The sequence below is a fragment of the Platalea leucorodia genome (assembly GCF_965183815.1).
Source record: "Platalea leucorodia genome assembly, chromosome: 8".
Taxonomy (NCBI): Eukaryota; Metazoa; Chordata; class Aves; order Pelecaniformes; family Threskiornithidae; genus Platalea; species Platalea leucorodia.
Genome location: NC_138830.1, coordinates 41,324,212 through 41,342,839, shown reverse-complemented (window position 1 = coordinate 41,342,839; position 18,628 = coordinate 41,324,212). Strand labels below are relative to the sequence as shown.

The following is an 18,628-nucleotide window of genomic DNA, read 5'->3' as shown; positions in this document are numbered from 1 at the left end:
GTGTGAAACTCGAAACCTGACATGGTTTTTGTGGCTGAATTTCTGCTGTTACTCTTGGTGTTAAATGTGTACACAGAACTAAGAAGGTATCTGTGCAATGACTATTTCTGTCAGAACTTAACAGTATTCAAACTCTGACAATCTCTAGCATGCTATACTCATAGTAAACCTTCAAAGTAAAACTTTGAAACTCTCTTTTTCTTTTTCCTGATGTTTTTCCGTCTTGGGGTCCTGCTTGCTACATGTGGTTTTGGAAAAAAGATAATTTATCCCAGACTCCAGATGCACTCAACATTTACTTAAACTGTATAGAAAATAAACAGTCTCTCCACATGTTCTGCCTTGAAACAGGATTTTATCAGTAAAGAATTCTTAAGATTAAGGATTCTTAACATTGTTAGGATTTAAAAATTTAAGAAAGCTCATTTTTCCTTCCATCTGCCCTTCCTGAAAGCTGAAAGGAGGAGATGTGCGTGCTTTAGGTGTGCTTCTGGAGGCAAAGCAAGGCTGTACTACTCTCTGTGGACAAATAGCTGTAGTAAATTTTAAATTAGGTATCTGTCCATTCAGGTTTGTGGAAGTGATTTCCAGTCTACTTGCCACTGCTGGTGTTAGTTATTTCAGCGTGTGGAGAAAAGTAAGAGGGAAGATCTGTTTGATTATTTTCTAACAATTTTTTTAGTCAGAAAACGCTCACTTGTTAAAGCAGAAAACATTGCTGGAAAGGGTTGGTTTTTATAAGCTTTTCTATATGAGAATCGTTCTTGATTTTTATTTGTGAATAAAAATGTTTTTGGCAGCTTCCTGAAGTTTATTTTCAATAGTTGTTTGCCATTTACTGAGTGCGTAATTGATTCTTAATTCCTTATTTGATTTAGGAAATACCTTTGTGTTCCACTGGGCGCCAGAGAACTTCTGATAGGTTTGTCAAGTACTCCTTTTTTTTAAAATACGTGATCCTGTGCTCCTCTTGCAGTTCAGTGTACTGTAAGCATGTGGTCTTCTGGTTGATTAATCGCTGTGTGTATGGTATTCCTGCATTAGAAAGGTTAAGCTAAATCTTTGGCCTTTAAAAAACTTCTCAATTCAGGTTTGTTATTGTTAGGAGACTCTAAAAGGAGCTTCCCCCCCCCCCCCCCTTCATCTCACTGGCCCTTCAGTCATTCAAGTTGCATTTTACTTTATGGGCTGTAGCGGGATGGAAGGGAGTAGGGAAGTAAGAGACTTAAAAGAGCAGTGGAAAACAAATCAAAACACCTCATATATTGTATACATGTATACATTGTAACCACTTGTGCAGCTTTTACTTTTCTTAGTCATAGATGCTAGATTTGTTTGTAAATGTTATAGTACAAAATAAATACAGTTTAATGTAATATCATAAGTAAATATATATTATATTATACAAGATATGTCTTTGATTAGTAGTATTAATGTATGCCACTCTAGTGTAATAAAGAATTGGCACTATGTGTAGAAATGCTTACAATGGTACCTGTACCACTGAGTTAACTAAGTAGATGATTTTCACTTGTGAAACATTCTCTTAGTTTATCAAAATATTGTCTTGAAAAATGCATGATTTGAGTAACTAGAGAAATGCTTAGTAAAGTGCTTATGGATGTATATGTTTAGCAGTTTGGAGCATTCTTGTTTAACTTTTCCCTGGTAGCTCATCCCACTTGTGTACTGAGAAAGTACGGTCCTCTGTAGCCGTTGTTTCTGAATAGCATTTGTGACATGGACTTTATTTTGTTCTCAGAAATTCGTCTCAGAAGGGAAGGATAGAGGAAGATATTTATGATGAAATGATGTCAACCATTGAGGGTCTCAGTTCAACTAAGTATGCAGTATTTTTTTTTTCTTCACCTTTTCTTTGAGAATAATCTGCATTTGCAATTTTAAATCTAGATATAAAATTTACTTCTCAAAAATGAAAGGTTACCAGGATTTTTGTCGTGCCTTTTTTTTGGTCTTTATTTTTTACTTATTTTACTTCCTTTTTGGCTTTAATTTGAATATAATGAAATTATTACTGCATTATTATAGCAAAAAGCCAATGGTTAGTCTAGCTGTTCAATGCGGTGTAGTACTATGCAATAGCAAAATTATTGCCTTGTTTCTTATGACTGTCCGAAATAATGAGCTGAACTGCAGTGTAGGATGGGATAGGAAGTTAATGATGTGTTCTGTTTAGTAAAATAAGAAGCGTCAGGAAATAGGTGCAGTCCTGAACAAAACTTGCATATAAAGTCAAAACACAGTTTTGGGGGTAATAATAAAATTGCTTTAGTGTCTGGTTCACTGAATGTAAATGATCTGTCAGTAGCAGATGGTGCATTTGGCACTATATTTGCATTTAAAAGCAGACAAACACAGGCAATGTTGTTGGTGTTTGTTTGTTTGTTGTTGTTGTTTTTTTTTTTTTAATTTCAAATACAGTGTTTAAATTCCTGTGAAATGTAAACCAGTGAATTCGAGAAGAAAAACCCTTTCTTTTGTCTAAATTATAGCAAGGCTGTTATCACTGTACCTCAACTATTCCTAATAGGGGCCTGATATCATTTAGGGGAAGTTTTTGGAGGCTGTGAGCCATCTCTAACATCTGCTATTATACTTTCCTATTTGTAAACCTTAGGGAAGGTCTGGGGTTACATTTTGCATGTAACTGGCAGACGCTGCTGTCTGTGAGAGTGTTCTGGATCTGCCTGTCAGCTACATAAAAACATAACCGCTCATCTGTTACGCTATGAAACATAAAGACCTTGCAGAACTGTCAAATGTGTGTAAAACAGTGGCACTCTCACCCTGTATACTGTGGAGTCTCAACTACAACGATGCTTTTGCATACTCTCCTTGGCCTGTTGCGTACATTTTGTAACGTGTGTCTCTTTGAACGCAGTCCGTGGTGTGGCAAATCGGATGACTTCTGGGTATCTTCACTGATCTTTGCAGAACCCAGTCTTGAAAAAGAGGTTGGTAAGAGCAAAATAATCCTTTTTGGTCTTTGATTTGCACTTCAGAGCTGCATAAGAATATATTTGAAACCGTGTGTTTTCATTCTGAGACTGGATTTTAGAGGCGACTGCACATCCAAAGAGGTTTTGGGTAACTAATGGAAAGCAGATCTCATGATTTGAGTTGGTCATTCTTCCTTGAGAATGCTAATTCTGTAGATTAAAGGAGATTGTCTCTAATCTGTGGTTAAATTCTTGCCGTAAGGGATTTAGTAGGAGTTTGGCAACTTTACTATATGAAGAACTTCTCTCGAAAGTAATGAGATTTAAAAAAAAAAAAAAGTTTCCCTGCATCCATAATGGAAATACTTTGCTTTCTATGGTTGTTTCATTGCAAGTATAATACCGTTATTTGTTAGGTACAGTGTACTTTTTCTGTTTGAATAACTGTTCTTTAATTTACTGTGCTGTGGTGTGCTGTATGTAGTTACTGGGGTGTGTGTGTGTGTGTATATACTTTGAGTTTACTTCTGTGTATATCCTTTTTTTTATAAGGATTTTGATTACATGTATCTGAAGTGCTGATTTACATACTCGGTGGATTTCCCTCTAGGTTTGAAATTATCCTTTGGACTGGGCTGTTTTTCTTGACAGGTGTTGAAGTGAATTTTATTTGGTGGTTTTCTTTTGTTCTCTTTTAGTATATTTTTAATAGTACAGTATAAATTTGCATATATGTGTCATCACAAAAATGTAACAGAATTTAAAAAAAAAGTGGAATTATCCTTAAGACTTGTTATAATCTGTGTTTCAGTATCGCACCATTCCTATTCTAAAACTGAAGAGCTACTTCGCATGTGCCAGTTTTGTGTTCCTCTGTATATTTCTGATACAGATGTTTATAATGCCAAAGTAAGTGTCAGTATTTTAATAATTTATAATTCAAATTAACGAATAGCTAAAGTGAAACTCATGTGCCTGAAACTTTTTAAAGTCTTTCGGAGTTCCTGAGGGTTTACATTTAAGAAACATATACCTCTTAGGACTAATTTACCCCTTAATAAAGGAGTGTGTTCATGTTGTTGGCATAGGAGCCTAGATATCAGTATGAAAATAAAATAGAAATATTTCTTTAATATCATGTTTGCTTAATACACACAGGGAGATGGTCAGTTAAGTGAGAAATACTATTTTATAAGAACAGTTCACTGTAAACACATTGAGTGAGCAACAGAAAAATGGGATTAGCTGGTTGAAATGTGCTCAGTGATCCTTTTGTCTGTAGAGATACAAGGAGGGAACCTTGAGCTTCTTCTCATGCCTCCAGGAAAGCAGATGTTTGATAATTCTGAAGTTTTTGACATATTTGGTTTTTATGGCTGTTGCAGTGCAATGTCCATGTGGTTTATGCATGGGTTAGTGGTTCAGGCTGTCAGCAAGGAGTAGAATATCTTAAAGCAGTATTTGTGCAACACAGCAACAATAACCTGTGCACTGTTATGGTCATCCAGTGCTATTAGAAGAAAAATTCTATTTAAATTTAGAGAAACACTGTTAGCAAACGTTAGTCTGAATTGCAGTTTGAAAATTTTTTTCATTTAATACTGGTTTGTTTAATGCTTTCTCTTCTGTTTAGAACTGCAGAACTAGGAATTTCCTTTGGCATTGTTGCAGTCATCATTGTACTTATTTTGTTTGTGTGCTTTGCTGAGAAATTTATGGTAAGTTTTTTTTTTTTAAAAAAGAAAACAAAAAACTTTTCAAAAATGGATGGATGTAATTCAGCAGCTTGGTCTATCTTTTAGGATGATGAATTAAGCTGTTAATTTCAGCAGGAGTTACAGGAGCCTTGAACCTCAGGTTACCAGAAGATTTCACTGCCTGAAACAGATTTTCATGTCTGAAAATTCTCACTGTAATTCAGAATTATTTGGGTGCCAGTATAGATGGATAGGAGGGAGGAGGAAGATATTAACATGTGCTGAGTGGGGTTGGGTTTTTAAAATTTATTTTTATGTTTGTCCTTAATAGTAATTTTGGTTGTAAATCCTGATATTTTCTATACTGGAAACAATATTATAATCCAAATAAGTTTGAATGCAAGATTGATTTTCATAATCATTTATAAAGCCCCATGAAAGTTACAAACATATGAATAATTTATTGGCAACAATTTCATAGCTGTTAGAATTCCAAATTCACCGTTACATCAGTTAGGACACTTTGTATTTTTAGTTCCTTTTTCTTTGCATTATTAAATGTATGCAATTACTGTTTAAAAATAATAAAGTGACATAGAGACAGCCCATAGTGACATAGAGTTCAACGATACAAAATAAAAAAAAAAAAAAAATCCTTCTCCAGTCCAAGAACTATCTGGAGGCAGGGGTGGGAGAGGGAAGGGATTTCAGAGAGTTCCTTACACTCATCAAATCTATGTTGTGCTAGGCCAAGGGTGAGAGGGAATTCTCACGTTCTGTTGAGAACATGCCACTATTATCTTGCAGAATGGTGATGGTGGTCTCCCAGGAAAACTGCCACAGAAACGGTCTCTTACAGTGCCAGGTTCAAGTTGTGTAAAAGGGAAAGAAAAAAAAAAATGAAATTGCACTCTGTACATGGGTTAAAGGTTTATGATTAATTTAAAAGTACAGTTAGATGGCATGTATGGATTTTATGTATGTATGGTGTTTATATTTATATATATATGAGTGGATGGATTTTTATATATATGTGTGTATATATATTGTCTGTGGAGAGAGAGAGGTGTGTGTATATGTATGCACATATGGTTTCTACATATGTAAAAACTCATGGAGAAAAGAAAGAAAATTCCAAGATTGCAATTGCATCAGACTTGAGTTTTATGCTGGGAGTGTTTTGGTGTAGCATCCTTGAATAATGCTTGCAATCGTTAAAAGTATATGCTTTACTAGATGTTTTTCTCTATAGCAACAAATGGAGGATATAAGGATGGCAAGAAAGGGGACTGTCTGTGATTGGTTTCATTTTAGTCATCTGAAAATGTAGTTCCAAATATAAAATAATAGCTCTATAACTAAAAAATACAACATAGGTTGTTACTATATTTTTAGTAACATTTCTCTAGAATCAATCAGCTCATAATTTTGTATTTTTAAAGCAGAAATTCAGAAAATTTTAGTACCCACCATCTTTGAAATAAGGAAGCATTATCTCTATTTTCAGTGGTGGAAAGGCATTAGGCATTTAACCTGAATGACTAGACTCAGAGTTCTAAATTAGGATTCCAATGAAGACTCTTGACACTCTCCTGCAGAGAAAAAGTGTTTTTTATTTAGAAATATTTCTTCCCGTGTATCAAAGCATTATCCATGTTACTGACACAGACTAACTTTACTTACAGAAGTGCTGCCCAGAACAGTGGCCTTGCCTGCGCCATCTTTGTGCTATCTCAGAAAAGGTAGAAACAATGCCTTTACTGAGGCTTCCTTTAGCGGTCATCACTATAGGTGCCTTGCTGATTATAGCCATTTTTAATTTGGTAAGTAATCACATTATCTTTATTCTGTGAAATTACTGTAACATCCACAGTTTAAGTAACTTCCTGTGTTCTTTTCATCAAGTACCATGCTTTTTGCTGCTTTTTTTAATGTCTGATTCGCAACATGAGTTGATTTACACAAGGATAATGCACGATGTTATGTAAAAGCATTAAAAGTAAAAAATCCCAGTTTGTAGAACTGGCTTGAGTTGTAGTTTGCACCACTTTTTCTTCCTTTCAAGATACCATTTATAATTACTATTGCTTGTAACCCTCATCACTAAGATGGTATTCCATTTTTTTTTTAATGTGGGTTTAAATGTTTGGCTGTAGTGGGTAGAAGTTTTAAGCAGTTTACTGTGCTATTTGCACTAGCTAGTAATAATGCAGATGGGGGAGGGAAGAATATAGCTTGGCTCTTTTTTAAAACCAAAGACATGGTGGGTAGTTACTGCTAGACTAAGATGGAAATGGCATCTGTCTTTTAATTTTGAGTATTGTATTGCACCTAGGGTACATATATTTGAAAAACAACCCTTTGGAGTAACCTCATGCTCAAGATCACTCTTGTGTTTTTTTTTGTTTTTTTTTAACCAAGCTTTATGTGATACATCATGTTAACAGTTAAACCTATCTGATAGCCAGCTACTAAAAGTGATGTCCTTCCGATCCCACGTGCTTGGTCTGCCATTCTTCTGATTTCATGGGGAGTTTTTTCTGAAAGCTATACTGCAGAAAATGTTTAATTTTCTTTTGTAGGGTTGTTATTCTGCTGGCATGGGTCCTTGAATTGACTCACAGCGGTGTCAAGTGAACACCACTAGGGACAGCCTAAAAGAAACCAGGAAGAGCAGCTGTGAAACTGGGGGGTGAGACAGAACTACATGTTTGTGCCAGTTAGCTGTTAGATTAGCATAGCTATAATGTGAAACTTTAGCCCAAATTAAAAAATAAGTAAGTAAACACTTGGCAATTTTAACCTTCTTGCACCTTGTGTGTGCATATATGTTTAATACAACTATATGGGATATTGTATTTCAACATTTATATTGCAGTAGCACTGAAAGGGCAACCAGATCAGGACTCATTATGTAATATACGGAGGAAAAACTTTAAATTAGTGACTACCTGCTAACAAGTTTGTATGGTGGTTTTGTTGTTGTTTTGTTTTTGTTTTTTCCCCCCCCAATAACTCAACTACTGAAAAGAACAAACCTGCAAACTTTGCTGGATCAAATGACCTGAGTGCTACCACCTGTGTGAGTAGAGTACCGTCTTAATTTCTAAGATTAAAATGAAAAGAGTCTTGGATGGTGTGTATAATATAGAGGGATGGCAGCATTTTGATATCTTTTTTATAAGGATAGCATTTTAAAATCATTGAACACAAAGACTTACTCGTGCCACAAGGCAGTTCTAGGGATATTTTCTGTCGTTAGCTATGGCTTTACTGTGCATCTTTTAGGGATTTTCAAAAGTCTGGACTGCTCATGGATAAAGCTGAAGTTTTGGCTTATTCTGGTTACTCAGCACCTTTGAAAGGTGTTCTCTAGCATTTCTGTAAGGATAGATTCAGCACATACTAATGACACAAAAGGATTGTTTCTGAGGGTTTCATTTTTTTATCTCTCTAATTCCAAAGTAGCATTCTATTTTGAGATCATCCATATGTTTGGGATGCCTCTTTGTCACCTTGCCGCCCCTTTAGATGATGGAGATGTTTTTGAACAATGCGCAGCAGGTTGTGTGAGGACCCTTTCATTCAAGTCCTTATGATAAATGATAAGTTACAGATCTGTCATGCACATTGTACTCATCTGGTAATTTTCTGTTCTTGCATGTCTGTAAATCAGCCTTTTGGAAACACAACTCAATCCTGCGTTGAGGAAACTGTAAGTAGTGAATACATGTTACTTTAAAATCCAGATCTTTGAATATTGTATGTATTACTGACAAGTGGCAGGTTATGTTGCTGTATAAAACACAGCTTTTTTTAGGTATCTGACAGCAGAAAAGTTCTTCATGAAATCAAGATGTTTCAGCTGCTGTTGCTGTGCTGAAGTATGGCTTTGCAATTTTTTGAAAGTTCAGACTTAAAAGTAGATCTAAAACTTTGAGGAAAAAGCAGTAGAACAGGATGATGTTTATGTTCAAGTCTGAGAGATAAGAGCTGTACTTGCAAGTGTTCCAGTAAAGTATCTTGATAGTGAAAGGGCCAACAGACCTGTGTCAGTGTTCTCTATGTAGCGGTTTCTTTTTCAGAGATTTGGCTTCAGGGTTATAACTGTCAGTGTTCATTACCTTTTGGAGGTTAGATTCAATGCCTTTAGGATGACAGAGTTGGTATAATACATTACTATACGGCCTCTGATCCTGGGTTGCCCCATAAATTGTTCTGGTTTCATTCACTTCAGCAGAAATGTTAACTGTTTAGCTAAGAATCTCCCAGATCTGTGGTAGGTCTGCGCTGTTACGGTGAAAAACTGTGCTTTGTACATAAAGAGAAATAAACTCTTGAGGAGCAGAAGCTGAGGCAATTTTGGAGTTGTTTCTAGACTAAAGTATGCTATCTCAGTATCTTATACCTGTGCCTGCGGCTGCAGGGAGCAATCCTGTCTATGCAACGAGCTTTGTACCACCCGAGAGTTTTAATGCTCCCAGTGGCGTGCTGACCTTGGACACCACGCCTGATCTGTGATTCATCTGGGAGATTTTTCAGTAATTCCATTGGATAATGGCTCTAGCTTGATAAAGCTTGTTAGCATCAAAGTTCTTATGAAGGAACTGTGTCTAAGGTTGGAGAACAGGTCAGAGCCTTCCCATGTTACAGGTGGGGGAGATGGGAGTGTGGTATCTGCTTAAGGTTACAAAGGGGGAGCACTGACAAAAACAGGACCAGAATGCTGGAGCTCCTCATTCAGAGCCTGGTCACTGGACTATGAGCCTACTTTAGGTTAGTCTTGGACCTTTAAATAAATAATTGCTTAAATTAATAGACTTCAGAAGATAAATTCTCAACACACTTCAGTTTTTATCTGACACTGCTTATGTTGGTACGATGATTTTTGTTTAAATATTTTTGTTTGTCTTTAACAAAAAAGTAAACTAAAGTATTAAGTTCAGCCTTTTAGTGCAATTAAAAATAAAGCTTTAAGTGTATTTAGCAAGTGATTGTAATTTCTTCTGTTTAAATTACAGTGATCATGAACTTAGACCATTTGCTATGGTTCGAAAGTCTCTTATGCATAAAGCCTGAATAATGCAACTGCTCTTTAAATTCTTCTTTTACAGTATTATGCTTACTGCTGCCTATTGGGGTTCATTGCTTGCTCGGTATTTCTTCAAATGAGCTTGGAACTCAAAGTTCTCCTCCTGTCCATTGCTGTGACTGTATACCTCATCATTTTTCATACCCTTCAGGATGGAAACTCGAACGCCCATGGCAACAGTACCAGGTGCAGTGTAAAATTCCTTATAGTTGACAATAATGTTTCATTAAAGGAGGTGTTAGATTTTTGTACACTTACATGATTTTGATATTTCAATATTCCAGTAAGTCAAGACATTACCATCCTTTCTGTAAAGTTAATGACATGGAAATCATATTAGACCATATTACACACACCACACCCCCCCAGAGAAAGTGTGTGTTTTCTGAAAAATTCTGTAATATGGCTTCTGAGATCTCTGGAATCTTAGCTTACATTAAAGACTAGAGGGTAGAATATTAATCTCATAATAAGGTTGATCTTCTGTTAAACTATGAAGAAAAGCTTTGCTAAAAGTCTGATGCTCAAGCTGTGCTTGTGAGACCTTGCTAGTCAATAGGATAGTGAACTTTTCATTTACTTACCTCACTAACTGCACGTATTTTGAAAAGTAACACGGATTTACCTCATCTAATTGAAGAAACCATAAAAATACTTAAGAGAAACCATATGTGGAAGGATTTTACTGTTCGTTTGTAAGTCTATTTCTCAGATTCTCAGCATAGTCTCATAGCTGAAGATGAGGATCAATTTATGTTGCAGAGGCTAACTGTGAGCTGTCAGCCCAGCTTAAAAAAGCCTAAATGAGCTCTTAATTTAGCCTCTTAATCCCAGGCTATTAATGTAATGAGAACTTAGTTTGATGCATTTGTGAAAATTAATAGATGTGTTAAGACAGACTGACCTTACTATGAAATGAGAGTGGCGTCTCAGATTTGTATGGACCTATATACAGGTGTGATTTAATGGCTGTCTTTGTTTTAGCAATTCAGGTTTTTATTTGTTATCATCTTTCCTTCCACAAATAAGAAAGTTTCTTTTCCTACTTCAAGCTTTTGTTGGCTGTGTTTTTGTGGGGCGGTGTGGGGAGGAAAGCTGCAACTCAGTTCAATGGAAATTAAGATGGCTGCATTAAGATAAAGCCACATTTACTTGAACATCTCACTACAATAGCTACTTCATGAGGTTTCAGCACCCATTTTGTCATTACATGAAACACAGTTCATATACTGAACTGAATGATAATGTTTTCTTGTTATTAGGATAGGACCTATAGCCTGCCAGCCACTGGCACAAATGAGCAGTGGCATTGGTGGTATATGTCTGAACAATGACACCCTCTTCTACTATGCTCTTCTTTCCCTCCCTCCCCCCCCACCCCCCCATCCCTTAATCACGTGGATTTTCTTAAACGATACAGATGACTTTGTATTGCTTTCTTGTTTTCAGTTTTTTCATCAAAGAGCCAAGGAAAATGAATAGTTTATACCTGATTCTGTTTTACGTAACCCTAATTTTACTTGCAAAGCAGGTATGTACTTAAAAAGCAATAGGTTAGTTCTTTCACTTGCAGCACGTTGATTTAAATAAAATGCAAAAGTATTGTTCATTGAAATTCTGCACTAAATTAGTATATATTTTAATCTTTTTTTATATTCTTGTACTTAGTTGTAGATAATGTACTTACTTGTACTTAGTTATAGATAGTGCAAAAGTTTTTACTGAGAAAGGGTGGGAACATTTTTGACATTTTTCAATAGTGTTTGCATTACGGAAGTCAGAACTTTCAAATTCTTCTAATTTGGATCTATCTGTATTTATATGTCAATATTCATCCTAAATCAAGGCAGTAATTCAAGATAAAAATAATCACCACATTATTAAATGTGATTTTGGTAAATACACCTGATGGTACCCAAATGACATTAATTCACACTGACTGCTTTGTATTTTTCTGACCTTCATTCTCAAAGCATGTTTTTCATAACTACATAGGCTTAAAATGCCTCGAAGAAACTTTTTTGCTACTACACTTTTTGAATAAATTGACTAATATTTTTCAGCGAGATATTATATGGATTTAATTTATCATATTTGGTCCCTTTGCAGATTGACTATTACTGTCGACTGGATTGTCTGTGGAAGAATAAGTTTAAAAAAGAACATGAACAGTTTGAAACGATGGAGAATGTTAACAGGCTTTTGCTGGAAAATGTACTTCCAGCGCACGTTGCTGCCTATTTCATTGGTGAAAAACGAAATGAGGTATGTTTAATCTCTAGTATGTGCAGGACAGTAAATTGGACTTCTGTGACAGAGAACGTCATGCTAACAAGCACACAGAAGACTATAAGGTTCTGCACTCTTTGCCCCTTGTTTGTATCCCAAGACCTTTGTAAACCCAAGAATCTGCTATCCAGATGGCCTCAAAAAAAAAATGCGAAAATCAGAATTGGTAGTTCAGCTTCAGGACACAGTTTGAGTTTGGCAAATATTTAAAAAGGGTTTACTGCTTTCCAAAGACCATATTTTACCAGAGGAGGTAGGCCTTCTTTTTAAAGAAGTTAGTTGAGGAACAAATAGTATCTCCTTGGTAACAACCCCAGTGAGAAGTTCATCGATAATGCTTTATTTTTTTTTAAGACATCCATCTTATTCTGTCAGCATGTCATCAGAATAAATATCGCTGATTTCACAGCCATGGTAAGTGTCATAAGACTGGCACTGTCCACAATAGATGAATCTTTAAGATATCTCAGCTTTTCCTTAGGCAAATCAACTTTGTTAATGTTTCTGATAAAATAAGAGATGCCCACTGTAAAGTACTGCAGTTGACTTCATAGGAAAACTGTCATTTGATTACTGGTTACAAACAATAATCCTAGTTTTGAATACCTGTGGTGGAAGGTGACTGCTGACAATGTCTGAATATATTGTTTTCCTGTAGGACTGGTACCATCAATCTTATGACTGTGTCTGTGTCATGTTTGCATCGGTGCCAGATTTTAAGGTCTTTTATACTGAATGTGATGTCAATAAAGAAGGCCTGGAATGCTTGCGGCTGTTAAATGAAATCATTGCTGATTTTGATGAGGTAATTAAGCTTCTGGCAAAAATGGACTGGATTACATATTTACTACAAAATAAAATGTTTCACTAGATCTGTGAGCATTAGAGGGGGGGAAAAAGGCTGTTATGCTGAACTAATATTCTGAGTTCAGCCTTGCGATCTTGAAAGATATATTCCCATCTGATGGGGTTTTTCAATTACATCGTCTAATGTATTAGTAGTATGGTTTGCAAATCCTGAATTTCCTTTATTTCTGTATTTCTGTTTATTTCTTACATTTCCTTTATTTCTGCACTTCAGTGCTTTTATTTCTGCTATGAGCAGGAAGAGCAAAACTGTGAAACTAATCCTCAGTACGTCTTATCTAACTTTCGTGTGATTGATAGTATTCCTAGAGATGTTTCATGCTTGCTGTAGACAGTATTAAGATTTCTGGTTAAATCCCACACTGAAATATGGTATTAAAGTCTCAAGTTTCTATTTTCCTTCCCTTCAAACAGCTCTTGTTAAAACCTAAATTTAGTGGTGTTGAAAAAATAAAAACCATTGGAAGCACTTACATGGCAGCAGCTGGTCTCAGTGTTACACCAGGCCAAGAGAACAACCAGGTATGTTGTCCTTGAAATCTGCCTTCGGTATTCTGTGTGTACGGAGGTGCATTTCAAAGTAACAAAATGTAATGTGTTATAAAAGAGCAAGTAAATCACCAAGAGTGGCTTTCTGAAATGTGGAAAAAGATGATGGAAGTGTATTGTCTCCTGTTGAATTCACTACTTATCTCCTAGTTCCATTTTTTTTTCCTAAGCAGGTATTAAGTCTGTAACCCCAGCTTACTTTTTACATCTTTAATCTTTGATTCCAGTAGCTTAACATTTCTAGATGAATAACAGAATAGCTCTAATAACAGGGAAGTCAAAGAATGGCTGCCAAAGAAAAGGCCATCTCAGAATTGGACAGTAAGCTTTTTGTGATACCTGAGAACTGGCATAAAAAGAGAATCCTCAAGTGCCACGTTAGATCCGAATCTGAAACTGTTTATCACCCAGAAGAATTAAAACCAATTTCTCTACTCAGGCTCACTGTCACTATAGCAGGTTTGTGTATGACATTATGTGTAATATGTACAAAACGTGTAAAATTAAATCTGGAATCCTAAAGGACAGACATAAATTGGTTATAAAATTTAATCATATCGTGCTTGTCACTTCCTAGCCATTCCAATTTAATTTAATGTATTTTTTTAAAATCCATTTTGAATGTTTGTTGAACTGTGCAATTCTGCACAGTTACAAGGATGAGTGGTCTCATCCTTACAAATGTATACTTTATTCAACAATAGTACTGGTTTGGAATAGTAGCCTGGCACAACCTTCTCTGTTGTAATTTGATCATTAATACGTGTTATAAATTGTGTAGGATAAGGAAAGACAGCATGCTCACATTGGGATTATGGTGGAATATGGAATTGCCTTGATGAGTAAACTGGATGGCATCAACCGACATTCCTTTAACAATTTCCGCTTACGTATTGGTAAGTTCGGTTTGTGAAGACTGTGAACTCTGCAGCTCCGTGAATATTAAAAATGAGGTAGGATGACTCAGGTAAATTGTTGAGTGCTGCGGAGCCCTTCTTAACACTGAACACAGTATTTGGATTATTATAAAATGCTGAATAGCTGAAGGTTGTGTTGTCTAGTCTAGCTTTTTACATATGCTGAGCTCCTTCACGGGTGGGCTTTTCTAATCACTGGAGGGAGCAACACAAAGACTGCAGCTGGATAAGTTTGGAGAAAATCTTAGGTGCAGATGAAGAGAGGAGGTATCCTGTTATTAACTGTTGACTAAAGACAGTATTGTCGTTATACAAATGTTTATTTCTATATTTTAAAAGGAGAAAAGGAAGAATTTTGCTTTGACATGAACTTTGCCTTAGCTCTGTCTGGGACTTCCCATTTTACAACAAATGAGTCACTTCACCTCTTCTGAGCCTTAGTACTAGTATTTATAGAACAGTGGCAATATTGATTGCTAGAATTGCGTTGCAGGGTTAAGTTTTGTGGTGGTTTTTTTTGTCTGTTTTTTTGGGTTTTTTTTGTTTGTTTGTTTTGTTTTGTTTTGTTTGTTTTTTGGTGTTTTTTGGTTTTTTTGTTTTTCCCCTGAAGCACATGGCTTATGGCTAATAATGAAGCGATATATCACATAACTTTCTACTTCGGGAATGACACCTGCTTTTGTTTATACAGGGATAAATCACGGCCCTGTGATTGCTGGTGTGATTGGTGCCCGGAAACCTCAGTACGATATTTGGGGCAACACTGTTAATGTTGCTAGCCGAATGGAGAGTACAGGGGAGCTTGGGAAAATCCAGGTAAACATATGAGCCTTGGAATGTCTGAGAAATTATTTCTAATTGGTTAGGGATTTTTTTTTTTTAAATGTGAATAATCAGAAGAATTTCACAAGAGTTTCCAATTCTTTTCACACAAAGGTCACAGAAGAGACGAGTAAAATACTCCAGGAGCTGGGATATTCATGTGAATGTAGGGGACTCATTAATGTCAAAGGCAAGGGAGAACTGAGGACTTACTTTGTTTGCACCGAGACTGCCAAATTCCAAGGTATGGGACTGAACTGAGACTACGATGAAGTTAATCAAAATAGACTGCCTTCCTTCTGTGAAGACTTAGAATTTCCCTCCTTATGTGAAGGACGTTATTGTAAAAACATATATATACACTATTCCTATTTCTTCTACATCTCAAGATAAGAGAATGATTTTGTTGTTGATGTTGTTGTTTTTGGAAGAAAAGAAGTTCTGAAAAGTTCCTAGAAGACACGCAACCACCAGTCTGAAAAAGACCACCTTTTCCTAAAATAATTTGAAGATTTACCTGGAATTGCTGTGAAGCATTTCCAGTTAGTTCCTTTCCTTACCTGCGCTGCGGGAGTCTTAACAGCTCCAGTAACAATGTCTGTGGATGCACTGTAGAACTTACTACCATGTTAAAACATCCCACTGCTTCATTCTTTGACACGCACCTGCTTACAGTATTGCATTTGTCACAGGCGTGCGAGATGGTGCTCTGCGCGCTGCATGTCCTGCTTTTAATGCTAAACAGACTTCAGAGCAGAAGGTGGCTGAATAATGGAAAGAGGAATGCGAGTAAGCTCAAGTATGTCATATGATAATTGTGCTGAGCTCCTTTGGAAAAAAAAATTGCACAGTATCAGATCACTTTTTTATTCTCTCCGCCTCCTCCATAGTAGTACCTTGTATTACGCAAATGTTTCATGACCAACAGCTGTTCAGAAACAACTTTCATCTGGTTCGGAGTGTTTACATTATGTTACATGTTCTCCTTTGTGTTTCTGTGCCTCTGTATTTAGTATCTGCATGCGCATTTTATACAGTCACGTAAGAGAATGTCTTCAAAATTCTGGCTTTAAATTCCAAAAAATATACCCGATCTTGAGGAGACCGAGCACCCGCGGTTTATCCTGCGCGCTTGCTGAGGCAGGCTCTGGGAACAGCTTGTGTCGCTGACACCCGGCAGGAATTCTGCGTGCTGACTGCATTCTTGAGGGCACTTACGGAAGGAAAAATAATCTGTTTTGAATTGTTTGGAAACTGAAGAACAGAACTAATAAGATAGTATTAGGAACAGTAGCAGATACTGTATAAACAGAACCGCATCTGAGGTGGGTTTTGGTTTTGTTTTTTTGTTTCTTTTATTCTCATTTCTTCAATTTGACTAGCCACTGGCTGGTTTATATACCTTTAAAGGTTAATGCAGTTTATGAAACTAATTGGTTTTGAAGGTTACAAAAGGATGTATGGAAAAAAACTATTCATGATGGAAATGTTTCAGCAGAGCCTCAATACTGAAAGTATGCATAGAGCATTAGTAAGAAGATCAGGGAAATCAGCTTGCTGTAAGTTAGTTTAGTTTGTAAAGTTTTTAAGCTGTTAATGGCTTTTGCTAATTTCTAAATTAGCATTTTTCTACTTACTGCAATCACTTAATCTGTGTTCTGTGGGTGGAGAGGATAGTACTTTGTGAGGCTCACCCCTTGTGCCCAGTGACACGTATTAACTAAGGATGGGTCCCCTCCCCCCGCTGCACCACGTGTAGTATGACTGAACAGCACGGTGATTAACGAGTTCAACATCTGTTTTGTTAAGCCTTACTCTTCTACAAACAAAGCAGCATTTACTAATAGTTCTGAGTTTAGTACTGAACCATACTGGAAAAGTGTTTAACAAGCAGTCCTACGCATCACTGCCGCTTTCTAATTACTGTGTAATTTCTTTAGAAGATGACGCGAGTATGTTTCAAGACAGGAACAAATCTAAATATTGTCCAGCTGTGGATTAAAAATTGTGCTTCTAGCCTTTGTCAGTTTGGTAGGTCAAAACTGTGTTTGTAGTAAGTCTCTGACAGAAAACAGCACATTAGGAAACCTTAGTTTGAGGTTGTCTGGTTCATGTGTGGACTCTGCTGAAGAAGGAAGTTTCGTACTTGGTGTCTTGTCAGTGTTGTAGTTGAATAAACTTCCAAACAGCTTTTGCTACTCTTGTATGTTGTATATTTGTAGTAACAGATGCTCAGCAAGCATTTGTTTGAGGTATTTATTTATTGTTTCATAAGGACCATGCATGTGTCAAAGGCTCCTTTCAGCAGTCTTTGATGTCATGTTAGGTAAAGTGACTATTTGCCTCATGAATATATTTTGAAAAGTGCATTATGCCTATAGATAGAGCTGGCTCTGAAGTGTTTCTGTTCACAGACCTAGTAGAATGTAGATGTAAGTTATCTATGAAAGAAAATTCGCTGTCTGTAACAGCATTTTGAAATGCTTTTGTTTACATTATATTGCCTGTTGGGCTAGTAACTCGTTTGTGCGTAACTTCAACGTAACCGCATTTACAGAAGTGGTATGAAGAGCTGTAGCTTTCAAACTGGAAGAAGCAGGGTTTTGTTGCAGTTTTAAAAGGACACGATGCACTTGCAGTGCTCGCTCAATGCCAGGGTACTGTGCAAGGCAGACTTGGAGAGTTAGAAACTGTGTGTAATGAAAAAGGGGTTGTACCCGAGGATGACGTTCTAATTTCTCATCAGAACTGGAACTGTATGATATGAGAGCTATATCCCACCACAGAAGATCAATTTAACAAGCAACTGCATTTAAATTATTGTTTTCAGCAGTCCTTTTGAGAACGAACTGTGAAATTTAATATTGAGGAAATAACCTTGTTAGAAAAATCTTCCTTACAGCATGTTTTCTTAAACTGAAAAAATGGCACTGCATCTAATTTGAAGAGCTAATAATGTCTTGAATTAGCACTCTCTTTTAAAGAACAAACTTTTGTTTTTACCATTAAATAAAAAACTTCCTGAAACTTGTTTGGTTTTGCAATTATTTTAATGAGGATTCCCATGAAAAGGAAGCATATTTCTTATACTGCTCTGGAGTTAAGGAGATTGGTTTGACTCATAAAGTAAACTTGGTATTTTTTACAAAATTTGTGTAAGTGGAAAACAGGTAGAGTGACGAACTTGCATTCAACAGCTAGAGAGTAATTTCAGTACTCAGTTTTCTGTCTTCTGTGGCCTTCTACTGCGCTATCTGCAAGGTAAGTGATGGGAAATGAGCCGCTGTGGAGTGAGCCAGTAAGGACTTGGCTGGCACGGCTGTCGTGCATCTTGTCTTCTCTGGTAGCATGAAAATGCCTTAAATATTAATGGAAAAATTCATTCCCTGGAGTAATATTTCAGCTGCAATTACCTAGAACTGTGGAAAAAATTCT

General features: G+C 36.3%; 1 protein-coding gene across 3 annotated transcripts in view; it reads left to right on the top strand.

Moving 5' to 3' along the window:
• The window catches only part of ADCY7 (adenylate cyclase 7), a 68,061-nt gene extending 50,024 nt beyond the window's left edge, over positions 1-18,037 (top strand). For all 3 annotated transcript variants that reach the window (XM_082319528.1, XM_082319527.1, XM_082319529.1), the window contains 16 exons: positions 879-922; positions 1,763-1,843; positions 2,903-2,975; positions 3,772-3,869; positions 4,594-4,678; positions 6,343-6,480; positions 7,689-7,739; positions 8,334-8,372; positions 9,772-9,935; positions 11,199-11,280; positions 11,859-12,014; positions 12,697-12,843; positions 13,320-13,427; positions 14,236-14,350; positions 15,063-15,187; positions 15,308-18,037. In XM_082319528.1, coding sequence (XP_082175654.1) covers positions 879-922; positions 1,763-1,843; positions 2,903-2,975; positions 3,772-3,869; positions 4,594-4,678; positions 6,343-6,480; positions 7,689-7,739; positions 8,334-8,372; positions 9,772-9,935; positions 11,199-11,280; positions 11,859-12,014; positions 12,697-12,843; positions 13,320-13,427; positions 14,236-14,350; positions 15,063-15,187; positions 15,308-15,454 — 1,653 coding nt within the window. In that variant the 3' untranslated portion in view covers positions 15,455-18,037. The remainder of the gene's footprint in view (positions 1-878; positions 923-1,762; positions 1,844-2,902; positions 2,976-3,771; positions 3,870-4,593; positions 4,679-6,342; positions 6,481-7,688; positions 7,740-8,333; positions 8,373-9,771; positions 9,936-11,198; positions 11,281-11,858; positions 12,015-12,696; positions 12,844-13,319; positions 13,428-14,235; positions 14,351-15,062; positions 15,188-15,307) is intronic.
• Positions 18,038-18,628: the final 591 nt, after the last annotated feature.